The following is a 13,174-nucleotide window of genomic DNA, read 5'->3' on the forward strand; positions in this document are numbered from 1 at the left end:
ACAATAACAACAACAACAACACGTGACCCTAGTTGGGTTTTTAACAATCACGTTCACCTAATCCAACATAAATTCTTTTGTAATCAAACGAACAACAATAACAATAAACAACAAAAACTACAAGAACAATCACAGCTGCACACCTGAAAAGGCACAGGACTTGCGTCCATCTCCACAGACGCCTTGTTCCATTCGTTGCCTTGGTTACCAGACCTGTTCCACAGCGGGTAGCGTCTGTTTCCGGTTAAGAGAACCAGCACTTTCAACATCCCCACGCTGGCACCTCTCATGTGGTACCAGAAGGTGAGACAGTTCTTGGGTTCCGTTGTCCGAATCTTAGGAGTGACCATCGTCGCTTTCTCGCCGGGTACTTGAGGCTTGGAGGACTCGATGTACATGTAATGTCCTCCTGGAGCAGATTAAATGAATAAACATTTATATACAAACACTGTTTGAAAAAACAAACTGCTAGGGGGACACCCAATACTAATTACAATAGGAGGATTTGTTTCGACTCTGTGCATCTCACCAAAGATCATATTCATCGCAAGTCTTTCATTTGTCTCAAAATTATGTGTTTGTCTGTCCATCATAACGACCATTGGGTTGATATGCTTTTGAATGTCTTGTTTTGTCAAAAGTTAAAAAACCCACTATTTTTTATTTTATGAAAGACGATACAAATATCAAATGTTCGAATTTGAAGGCTTCATCACGAGAAAACCCAGACACACAGGTATATAGTCATACCTGAGTTTGTTTGTCGCTTCGTTCGTCCTGCGACAGAAAAGAAAACAGATTAACTGATTAACAGAGAAACAGATCTGAAGTAGGATTATACATGAGTTACTGACATGACAGATATTTGATTCTGTCAGACAGACAGACCAATAGATAGCAACCGGCACGGTTGGCCTAGTGGTAAGGCGTCCGCCCCGTGATCGGGAGGTCGTGGGTTCGAACCCCGGCCGGGTCATACCTAAGACTTTAAAATTGGCAATCTAGTTGCTGCATGCTCCGCCTGGCGTCTGACATTATGGGGTTAGAATAATGTGACTGGGTGAGACATGAAGCCTGTGCTGCGACTTCTGTCTTGTGTGTGGCGCACGTTATATGTCATAGCAGCACCGCCCTGATATGGCCCTTCGTGGTCGGCTGGGCGTTAAGCAAACAAACAAACAAACAAAAAATAGATAGCAAAACCAAACAACCAGAAACACGTTTCAACCAATCTATCAAGTAGCTACAGATGCCAAAAAGACAGGTAGACAAACGGACAGACGAACAGATGGAAGGACAGACACACCAATAGACAAAAAGACACATACAATTCTAATGAAATAGATGTAGAAAATCCGTTCCGTTCTTATTACAGACCAGCAAAGACCTTTGCAAAACCTGTGAACTTTTGATTTTTGTGTGATATTTTTGGTTTAAATACCAAGGTGTTTTGTGATATTGACAAAATCGCCACATGAAGATAACGACTTATATTCTAAAGTACGAATATTGTAACCATTTGTGACATAGTTATAAAAGAGAAGTAGATAGATTGCCTGTTAGAATATAACAAGCACAATGCAGTTCAAAGCACTTTCGTATGTTTTATTTCGTCTTTTTGAATTAATTTTACGAAGCACCATCGCAGGGTTTTTTCAGTTAGAGATGGAAAAAAATATCTCTGAATATTTAAAAAAAATTCTGAAGAATAGAAATGTTGGCGGCCATTCAATTTTTAAGCTACGGTAAAAATGTGAAGAGGTAAGACTCACTATTTCCAGTGTGGTGAGCAGCGGGTCCTGTACCTTCACCTTCAGGCGTTGGTCCGCTGTTCCAAAACCAGTCAAAGTTGTCGTCATTTCTCTGGCCGAAACCACACATCTCGGGGTCCTCGAAATCACACTTCAGTTTGGTTAGTTCTGAAGAAAAAACAAAAACACCAGTCAAAGTTATCATCATTCCTCTGGCCGAAACTACACATCTCAGGATCCTCAAATTCACACTTCTGTTTGGTCAATTCTGAAAGAAAACAAGACGAAGTTAAAGCATTTGTCGTGGCCATGTGTTAGTGTGTGTGTGAAAGAGAGGGAGAACTGTCCTCCGTCCTGCTTTTGCCCCTGAAAGTAATGAAAGTAATGAATGTTGCATGCATGTGAGTACCTACATTCGCACGTGTTTTGTCTACTAGTGATACGAATGAATGAATGCTGGAACTGAACAAATACATTGATGAACTAGATGAATACCCGCTTGATGAACTAGATGAATACCCGGCTTCGCCGGGGACCCGGCCGCCGGCTTTGCCGGCGCACCGTACGAAGGAAGGGAGATAAACGCGCAAAACACTGGAGAAGATAGGGAAGAGTTACTGGGAATGGATGTACAGAAAAACCAAAATCGGTTCAGCGCTGCGCGCTGAGAGCACGTGTTGAAAATTTTCATCGACCAGATTGTGTCCGGGGTCTACCTAAATATGTCCACCAAATTTGAAGCAGATCCATCGAGAACTTTGGCCGTGCATGGCGAACAGACAGACAGACAGACACACACAAGCCGTATATAGATACTAGATGAATACCCGCTTCGCCGGGTACGGCTTCGCCGGGAAAAAGTCGTGCCGAATACCCGGCTGCGCCGGGGACCCGGCTTTGCCGTGTGTACGCCGGCTTCGCCGGCGCACCGCACGAAGGAAGGGAGATAAACGCGCAAAACACTGGAGAAGAGTAAAAATAGTATAACGGGAATATGGATTGAGCGTTGTCGACAGTGACCTTCTAAAAATAGAAACGAGAATATGGATTGACGCCACACGAAGGAAGGGAGATAAACGCTGAAAACACTGGAGAAGATAAGGAAGAGTTACTGGGAATGGATCCAGAGAAAAACCAAAATCGGTTCAGCGCTGCGCGCTGAGAGCACGTGTTGAAATATCTCATCGAGCAGGTTGTGTCCGGGGTGTACCTGAATATGGCCACCAAATTTGAAACAGATCCATCGAGAACCTTGGGCGTGCATCGCGAACACACAGACAGACACACACACACACACACACACACACACACAAATTGGCTTCTTCTCCGATAATACAACAACAACAACAACAACAACAACAACAACAACAACAACAACAACAACAACAACAACAACAACAACAAAGAAGCAAAAGTTTATGGAACGAATCCTTCACAAGAAATTTTATTTATCGGCCTTTTAAGTAGACAAACAAGTTTCAAAAAACTATAACAAAAAAATCAAGAATTTGCTTTGTCCATCGATTAAAAAAAAACAAGACCCAGATATACTCACGCCGGTCAAAGAAGCAGGGACCTTTGGTCAGCTGGACGTCATCAATAGCGATGTTACTTTGTCCTGGCGTGCCCACCGAGCCCCTAATCACAAACTGAAACACCGACACAAACATGTCAACATCACGTTCAAGAAAAACAAGAGGCGAAGCCTTCAAGGCTCACGTAAGAAATCGACAAACAGTAACACAAACTCAATCACTCCGTCGCACATACACAAACACACACAGTAAGCATTGGTGACACTGTGCAAGAAAGCGAAACACTAGATCTAGATATATCTGCATGTAGCCTACTTACAGGGACACGACTAAGAGTAATACCCAGGGGCGGATCTGGGTTTTGAAAGGGGGGGTGCAAAGTTTTTTTGGTTTTTTTTGTGTATCTTATCAGCGAAGCCGCGAAGCGCCGAACCGATGGCGCGAAGCGCCGAGCATGCTAGGGGGGTCCGGGGGCATGCCCCCCCGGAATTTTTTTTTTAAAAGGAAGCAAAATTGTGCAATCTGGTGCAATCTGAGCGTGTAAAGTGCTATTTTCAGGTGGTACATTTTTCTTCTTTTTTTTTTTTTTTTTTTTTGTCCCGCTGAGGGGGGGTGTGCAATTGCACCCATTGCACCCCCCCCCCCAGATCCGCCCCTGAATACCTAATATTCTGGACTCGCAACGAAATTAAATATACAAACAAATGACAATGAACAACGTTTCGACCTAATGGTCTTCAACAGGTTAAAAAAAAATGAAAACAACAATACAAATATCAAAACGACTTATCAGAGAAGATGATGTCATCCAAGCGCAAAAGAAGGGAGAAGGGAGATAAATCAAAAAGAAAAATGAGCAATGAAAAATGAAACCAAAACGAAACAAATCAGAATAATAACGCTTGAAGGGCCTGAAGTTGAAAGAGAGAGAGAGAGAGAGAGAGAGAGAGAGAGAGAGAGAGAGAGAGAGAGAGAGAGAGAGAGAGAGAGAGAGAGAGAGAGAGTGTGTGTCAACAATACCTGCGACACGACTGCCAACTAGTCTCGGCCCGCTCAAAGTAACTATGACCGAGACTTTCAGTAATTCCTTCGCGTGACGTCTAACCCTCTTACGCCATAATGTGACGTCTTCAAATGACGAAATGTTAAAGTTTCTACCACAGACATACACACGCACGCACATACGTGCGTGTGACGTCTTCAAATGACGAAATGTTAAAGTTTCTATCACACACACACACACACACACACACACGCACGCACGCACGCACGCACAGACAGACAAAAGTTAGCATCGCATAGGCTACACTTACGTGAGCCAAAAAAAGGACACAGCTTTACAAATGTCCTGACGAGTATGATAACAGCGATTGAAAAACAAGCAATAGACGAATTCCGAAAATAACTCTTTCGGTTTTGTATGGGCTGTGAAAGAAGGGGCGGGGATGTAGCTCAGTTGGTAGCGTGCTGGCTTTGTTGCCAGGTGGTCGCTATCAGCGTGGGTTCGATCCCCACGTTCGGCGAGAGATTTATTTCTCGGAGTCAACTTTGTGCAGACTCTCTTCGGTGTCCGAACACCCCCGTGTGCACACATGCGCACGAAAAAGATCCCACGTTCACAGCGAAAGTCTCAGGGCTTGGAAAACACGAAGACACGCATGCATCATCTCTCGTCTCTGATGATCATGATCGTATTTCGATACTTTGACGAGACAAACCCAATGCTGGTGTGTCGAAGAAGACAGCCACTGTGACAGCGGGCTTGTTCGAATCAAAGTATCACACCATATCTTCAGCGTATTACCAATACCTGTCCCAAAATAGACCAGTTGGTCTAAGAGGACGTTAAACCCTAATAGTCAGTCAGTCCGTCAGTTGTGAAAGAATGAATACCCTTGCCTTTAGGAGGACAAACATTGCACGGGCCAATCACTAGCGAGGGGCGTGTCTAAAACACGTTGACAAGGAGCACGTGTGCATTTATTTGTCACAGAAAAAGCAAGGGTATTCACTCTTTCACAACCCATACAAACCCGACAGAGTTATTTCCCCACATCGTCTATTCAGAATACCAGAGTTTCAAGAATAACTATATGCCGGGGAGGCAAGGCCCCTTGTGGGGGGTCTGGAGGGTTTTGATTAAGTTATAATGTGATTTGTCATCTTATCCTCAACTGTTTTTTTGTACAACGCATGCACGGAGCTATTTGTATATATACGCCGCGTTTTGTTTTTCTTGTTGTTGTTTTGTGTCTTCACTTTCGCAGAAATTCGCGGGGCGTATCTATGGTAGTGGCTGTTCGCCTCCCCCCCCCCCCCCCCCCCCCCCACAACCCTCTATCTTCTTCCTCCTCACCCATCCCCAAACAACAACAAAGAAAAAATTCCTTCAAAACAATATCCTTATCGGCCTCGGGGTATCTATGGTTATGGAAGCTCGCCCCCACCCCCTTAATACTCTATCTTCTACCTCCTCGCACCCCCTCCCCCCAACAACAACAACAAAACAATAGCCAAAACAATACCCTCATCGGCCTCGGTGTATCTATAGTCACGGCAGCGCGTCTCCAGGCGTTGCCTTGACTACGGCCTCTCATCCAAATGGTCTTTGGGTTCTGGAAGGAGGGGAGGGTCAGAAAGACAGACAGCGACCCCGGAGTAGCGCCAGCTTTGTCCAGCAGGTGGTACCAGAATACCAGGCAACTCTGGGGCAGCGGGGCGTCCACGATGGGGGAAGCTAGAATGGCCACGTCCCCCGTCTTGCGGGGGGCAGCTGAGTCTATGTATCTGTAGTGACCTGTGGTGATGATAAACATGACCTTTAACAATAACATTCTTAATATTACAGGTAAGATGACAAACAGACTATCCATGTCCCCCGTTTTGTGTTGAAATCTTTCGGGTCTAGATATAACTGGAATGTCACGATTAAAGCGGTGCATAATATTAAATAAGAAATAAAAAAGTTTGATAAAAAGTTAATTAACCGTTTTTGACACAATATTTGTTACCTTAATGTGAAAAAAAACCGTGAGCACCTTTGAGATCTGTATTCTCGCTTTCATTACTGACGAATACGTTTTTCATCTAGCCTCACAAATGGGTTTTTTATCAGCCTTTTTTCTAATCACACCAAAACGAGGGTTTTCTGACCGGAGGATTCGTCGATCTTCTTTATTGGACAAAAAAAGATATATCGTTTCAAGTTTTGGCCCACGCTTCAAATGTTCCATATTTAAAGGCACACAACTTTCCAACATCAAGCGTTGCAAGAAACCGGCACGGTTGGCCTAGTGGTAAGGCGTCCACCCCGTGATCGGGAGGTCGTGGGTTGGAACCCCGGCCTAGTCATACCTAAGACTTTAAAATTGGCAATCTAGTGGCTGCTCCGCCTGGCGTCTGGCATTATGGGGTTAGTGCTAGGACTGGTTGGTCCGGTGTCAGAATAATGTGACTGGGTGCTTACCGCGGAGTTTATGGATCCGTGGCAGTTTGCCTATAGAAAGGGTAGAAGTGTTGAGGATGCCGTTTTACATGTGTTGCACAGTATCTATTCTCATCTGGATAAACCTGGAGCATGTGTTAGACTGATGTTTTTTGACTTTTCTAGCGCGTTCAATACGATACAGCCTCACCTTCTTGCTGAAAAGCTACTGAAGATGAAAATTAGCGTTCCAACTGTATTGTGGGTCACAGACTATCTGACCAACCGACCCCAGTTTGTTAGGGCTGGTACAGTACCATCTAATGGCCCGAACACAAACACCGGTGCTCCGCAGACCGCGCTATCTAGTGTACTGAATACCAACACAGGAGCTCCGCAGGGAACAGTATTGTCACCTTTTCTGTTCTCCCTGTATACTGCTGACTGCAGGAGTTCTCACGGGTCGTGCTTCATCGACAAATTTGCTGACGATACTGGACTTACAGGACAGATTACTGACGACAATGACACACACTACAGACAAGAAGTTAGCAGCTTTGTGGACTGGTGCGACGAGAATTACCTGGACTTGAACACAGGAAAAACTAAAGAAATGATTTTTGACACTAGAAGAAAAAAGGTAGCATACAAGCCTATCGTGATAGCTGGTGTTGAAGTCGAACAGGTTGAAAGCTATCGCTACCTAGGTGTAGTGATCGACAACAAGCTGTCTTGGCATGCCAACACTGACCAAATCTTGAAGAAAGCGCACACGCGCATGTACTGTCTAAGGAAGCTTAGATCGTTCTCTGTTCGTAATGACATCCTGCAAATGTTCTATCTGTCCACTGTTGGTAGCGTGTTGACATATGCATGTGTGTGCTGGGGGGGTAACCTTAGTAAACAGGATAGTGACAGGCTAGAAAAACTAGTCAAGAAGGCTGGATCTGTTGTAGGCAGGAAACAAGAGACCATTGAATCAGTTTGCCAGAGACGACTGACTGACCGACTGACCTCAATTTTGGCTGACGAGACACACCCACTGAAACCTGAATTTGACTCTCGACGCATTGACAGGAGTGGTAGACTGAGGGCTATGGTTGCTAGAACGTCACGTTTCCGCAATTCTTTTGTTCCCAGAGCTATCCATGCTTTCAACCAATCACATGTTAGAGGCCTCTATCATGTTTCTCTGTCATAATTATTACTGTACTCTGTTGCTGGGTTATCTGTAATGTATGTATTTTTAGTAACTGTATTACCGTAGCCCAAATGTGCGGTGTTCTAGTCGACATGTGGTGCTTTGTATACCTTGTGTGTGCGTGGATGTGGAGGTGGACTCTTGGACGTCTTTTTGTTATTGGAATTATGGTTTTTGTTAAATTGTATTGCTGTTGCTGTTGTTGTGTGAGTGAGTTGTGAGTTGGCAGACTTGACTTGACGGATGACTGTTTGCGTTAGTGAGACTGTGTTTAGTATGCATTCTTATTCTTTTGATTGGAAATGAGTATTGTTACAACATAATTTCCATATGGATTAATACATTTGAGTTGAGTTGAGTTGAGTTGAGTTGAGACATTTTTTATTTTTTTATTTTTTTTTAAACCTCAGTTGCATGCAGGTTTGCTACTACATTTATTTTTTTGCCTTTTTGTGTGTGTGTGTGTGTGTGTGTGTGTGTGTGTGTGTGTGTGTGTGTGTGTGTGTGTGTGTGTTTGTGTGTGTGTGCGTGTGTGCGTGTGTGTGTGTGTGCGTGTGTGTGTGTGTGTGTGGCTTGGAGCAAACCTTCTTCATAGGTCTTTTCTTTTCTCAGTCAAATGTGTACATTTTTAAATCAACAAACTTTGTCAGTAAACTAATATGTTAAAATAATTAAATAAATAAAAATAATCATAACATAAATTTATTCCTGACGTTCAGCTCAGTTTCCAATAATACACCCACATCTAACTTTTTCCCATATCTAAATTTTCCAATGGTCATTTTGGTAATTAAAATACAATAATTCACAAAATAAATATAATCCTTTTTCAAACTTTCCCTAAAATAACCCAAAAATACATTTTCTTCATTCAAAATAATGACTGGGTGAGACATGAAACCTGTGCTGCGACTTCTGTCTTGCGTGTGGCGCACGTTATATGTCAAAGCAGTCGGCTGGGCGTTAAGCAAACAAACAAACAAACAAACAAACAAACAAACAAAGCGTTGCAAGAAGGAGGGGATCACTGGCTTATGCGTACAGTGAACCCCCCCTTTTAAGACCTCGAAAAATCTGATAAATTCAGGTCTTAAAAACGCAGGAATCTTAAAATGGGGGTACAGTACATTTATAGAGGTTATGAACAGACAATCTGAAAGAGTATGTGTTTCAGGGCGGCGATGTAGCTCAGTCAGAGCGGGGATGTAGCTCAGTCAGGGCGGGGATGTAGCTCAGTCGGTAGCGCGCTGGATTTGTATCCAGTTGGCCGCTGTCAGCTGTCAGCGTGAGTTCGTCCCCACGTTCGGCGAGAGATTTATTTCTCAGAGTCAACTTTGTGTGCAGACTCTCCTCGGTGTCTGAACACCCCCGTGTGTACACGCAAGCACAAGACCAAGTGCGCACGAAAAAGATCCTGTAATCCATGTCAGAGTTTGGTGGGTTATAGAAACACGAATATACCCAGCATGCTTCCTCCGAAAGCGGCGTATGGCTGCCTAAATGGCGGGGTGAAAACGGTCATACACGTAAAAGCCGTGGGAGTTTCATCCCATGAACGAACAAACACACAAATGTTTCTCTGTACTTACCAGTCGGGTTTGATCGACCTCGCAAAGGTCCACCGTTGAAGACCGGACTATTGGTGATTGAGTTTGACAACCAATCAAAGTTGTCCCGGACGGACTGCACAAAACCACAGCCGTCCTTTTCGAACGAACACTTCAAACTCTTGACCCACGACGCTATATAAAAGAGAAACATAATAACAATAATAACAATAACAAAAATAATAACATAAAACCGCTATTGCCTCTTCTAAAAGGAATTATTTCTTAGATTAATCCACCTGCCTGTTAACGATTAAGACACACATCTTAATAAGAATGATTTGGATTATACGTTCATTTTCATGGTGCAAAAACATAGACATTATTCTGTTGGCACCACATCGCATTTCTTACGGAACGAACACATACAGATTGATAGATATTGATTATATGGAGACATATAGAGGTATTTCCTTTGCATTACTCTATCAGGGACATAGGCATAAACAATGATATAGACATAGACACTGGCATAGATATTAACAAACATAAAGACAAATATTGCTTTTTCATATGTTACGTGGATTTCCATTGGTCAATTGTGCAAAAACTGAGCTCAGTGCAAAAGTGATATCGACGACATTTCCGTCGATATCAGTTTTGATATCGACGACCTCATTATTGCTTCCCCACTTCAAAAACAAAAACACCTACATTTAAAAACAAACATATATATATGAAAATGTAATTATCCCAGAATTTAGTTGAGCAAGTGACTAAAGACTTTTTGAAAGAAAAGACATTTTGAAATACTGAAAAGTACAAGAAAAGAGTAAACAAAAAGAGATAATGATCAGAGGGAGGGATATGAAACAGCCAAAACTGAGACAAATACTTTTGTAATTTCTTTACAGTAAATACAAAATGTCCAGAGAATTAGCAATATATCTAACATTGACTGACTGTTTCGATTTTGATATCACTGTCTCAACAGACCATAGCAGAAGATATCATCACACAGTCCGTCAATATTGGGTAATACACAAAGAAACAACAACAACAACAACAACAACAACAAGAACAACAACAACAACAACACCACCACCACTACCACCACCACCAACAACAACAACAATAGCAACAACAAACTCATCATCACCAACAACGTACCTGGACATTCCAGGTTGGTAATATCTATGTCGTCGATAGCAATGTCTCCCTTGTCTCCAGATTTGGTAGTTGCTTCGATCATAATCTGAAAATAAGCAAACACAGTTCAAGTCTCAATCTTTCCTGTGAAAACAATTGGAAGCACTAACTCAGACCTGTTCGTGTGTACACATTTACCCTCAACGTGGACACACCAAAAGCCAACAGGCTGTGTGCTTTCTGAGCAGATTGAGATTTAAAAAAAAGAAAAGAAAATAAAGACGCATATTGACGCTCTTGTAAGAAAGTGGAATAATAAAAAAATTCCCGAGACAGAAAACAGTTAAGCTGTTGATTTTTCGTATGTATCAAAGGGGAGGGATTATCCTATCCCCCCCCCCCCCCCAACAAAAAAAGCCTGTGTGGATCTGAGATGGTGAGCCAAATCGTTTTCACAAGAAAGATTTTCAACAGTCAATAGAGCTTTTAGGAATTTTGAGATGGCGCGAAAGCAGTTTCTGACTTGGTGCAATTCTCTGTTGCAATTCAAGTTATTGACTTAAAAAGGATTGTTTTTAATATTTCAATTACATTTGTACTTGAAAAGCCATATGTACACCACAACCTAGCTACGTTTTAATCGAAGGAAAAACACCACAAACAAAATTCTACCTGCACCACCTTCAATACATTTATCCCTCAATCTTGACCATGGCTCAATGTCACTGACCTTGTAGAAATTCCTCTCTTCAAGGTCAACATGCACCAGTCTCCAGTTGTCAGCATGATCGTTTGACACTAATTTCACCGAGCCACGTCAGCGCCAAAATATTACCAGCACCAGAAAATTCCCCCCAACCTTGACCTTGGCTCAGTGTCACTGACCTTGTACGGCTTCGTCGTGTCATGGTCAACCTGTGCCAGTCCCCAGTTGTCAGCATGAGCTCTGAATGATAATTTCTCCGACCAATTTTCTCGTGACCCGTAATACATTTCGCTCAACCTTGACCTTGACTCAATGTCACAGACCTTTTACGGCTTCGTCGTGTCAAGGTCAACCTGCGCCAGTCCCCAGTTGTCAGCATGAGCTCTAAATGATAATTTCACCGACCAAGTTTCTCGTGACCTGTAATACATTTCGCTCAACCTTGACTCAATGTCACTGACCTTGTACGGCTTCGTCGTGTCAAGGTCAACCTGCGCCAGTGTCCAGCTATCCGCCTGCTCTCCAGTCAGTGACCAGACTTTGACGGCCTGGTCCCACGCCACGGGCGCGGAGAGGATGGAGACGGACAATGTTCCGATGTCCGGTCCGACCATGTGGTAGGTGAAGGTCAAGCAACTCTTGGGGAAGGAGGGGGCGAGGGTGGGGGTGTACACCATGGCTTTTTCGCCAGCGGTATGATGGGAGCTTGACTCGAGGTAGAGGTAGTGTCCTGTCGAAGAAACCAGAGAGTTTTGTTGTTGTTGATTGATTTTTCTTATCTCGAGATGGGGTTTTTCGAGACCAATTAAGTATCAATGTTATTGTTTTTTTCTGTTCTCCGCCTACTTTTTTAAAACTATTCACAACAACATCAACACCAACAACTCAACAACAACAACAACAACATCAACACCAATAACTCAGCAACATCAACAACAACAACAACAACAACAACAACAACTCAACAACAACACCACCACCACCATCAACATTAACAACATCAGCAACAACAAACACAACGATGACGACAACAATAACAACAGCACAATAACAATAACAATAACAACAACAACAACACCAACATCATCAGCAAAAACAAACACAACGATGACGACAACAATAACAACCACACAACAACAACAACACCAAGAACAACACCAAGAACAACATCAGCAACAACAAACACAACGATGATGACAACAATAACAACCACAAAACAACAACAATAACAACAACAACAACTATATCAGCAACACCAACACCAACACCAACACCACCACCACCAACAACAACAACAACAACACACCGTTTCCAGAGGTGTGGTCACCCTGAGGTCCTGTTCCCGCCGGAAGTGACGGTCCCCAGTTCCAAAGCCAATCAAAATTGTCAAGCAAGGTCATCTGACCAAGTCCGCATAGGTCTGGCGCGTCCAGATTGCAACTGAAAGTGTTCCCAACAGCTGCAAAGAAGAAATAACAAGTCGCGTAAGGCGAAAATACAACATTTAGTCAAACTCAGTCGAACTCACAGAATGAAACTGAACGCATTGCATTTTTTCCGCAAGACCGTACACTCGTAGCATCGTCTGTCCACCGCTCGTCGCATAGGCGGTGACATTAACAATCCAGAAAAGCGCGGTAGCGGTTGCGCTGAGGAGAAGAGCACGCTTTTCTATATCTCTATTCTTTTTAACTCTCTGAACGTGTTTTTAATCCAAACATATCATATCTATATGTTTTTGGAATCAGGAACGGACAAGGAATAAGATGAAATTGTTTCTAAATCGATTTCGGAAATTTATTTTTTATTCATAATTTTTATATTTTTTAATTTTCAGAGCTTGTTTTTAATCCGAATATAA

At 42.9% G+C, this 13,174-nt stretch overlaps 1 protein-coding gene across 1 annotated transcript in view; it reads right to left on the minus strand.

Annotated features, from left to right (window-relative positions):
* Positions 1 to 13,174, minus strand: part of LOC138946575 (MAM and LDL-receptor class A domain-containing protein 1-like) — a 64,375-nt gene that overhangs the window by 34,788 nt on the left and 16,413 nt on the right. The window contains exons 13-21 of the mRNA XM_070318020.1: positions 12,620 to 12,772; positions 11,775 to 12,043; positions 10,629 to 10,713; positions 9,501 to 9,653; positions 5,812 to 6,083; positions 3,307 to 3,400; positions 1,773 to 1,919; positions 751 to 777; positions 144 to 409 (exon numbers count right to left, since the gene is read on the minus strand). Coding sequence (XP_070174121.1) covers positions 144 to 409; positions 751 to 777; positions 1,773 to 1,919; positions 3,307 to 3,400; positions 5,812 to 6,083; positions 9,501 to 9,653; positions 10,629 to 10,713; positions 11,775 to 12,043; positions 12,620 to 12,772 — 1,466 coding nt within the window. The remainder of the gene's footprint in view (positions 1 to 143; positions 410 to 750; positions 778 to 1,772; positions 1,920 to 3,306; positions 3,401 to 5,811; positions 6,084 to 9,500; positions 9,654 to 10,628; positions 10,714 to 11,774; positions 12,044 to 12,619; positions 12,773 to 13,174) is intronic.

This window comes from Littorina saxatilis, linkage group LG14 (assembly GCF_037325665.1).
Source record: "Littorina saxatilis isolate snail1 linkage group LG14, US_GU_Lsax_2.0, whole genome shotgun sequence".
Lineage (NCBI taxonomy): Eukaryota > Metazoa > Mollusca > Gastropoda > Littorinimorpha > Littorinidae > Littorina > Littorina saxatilis.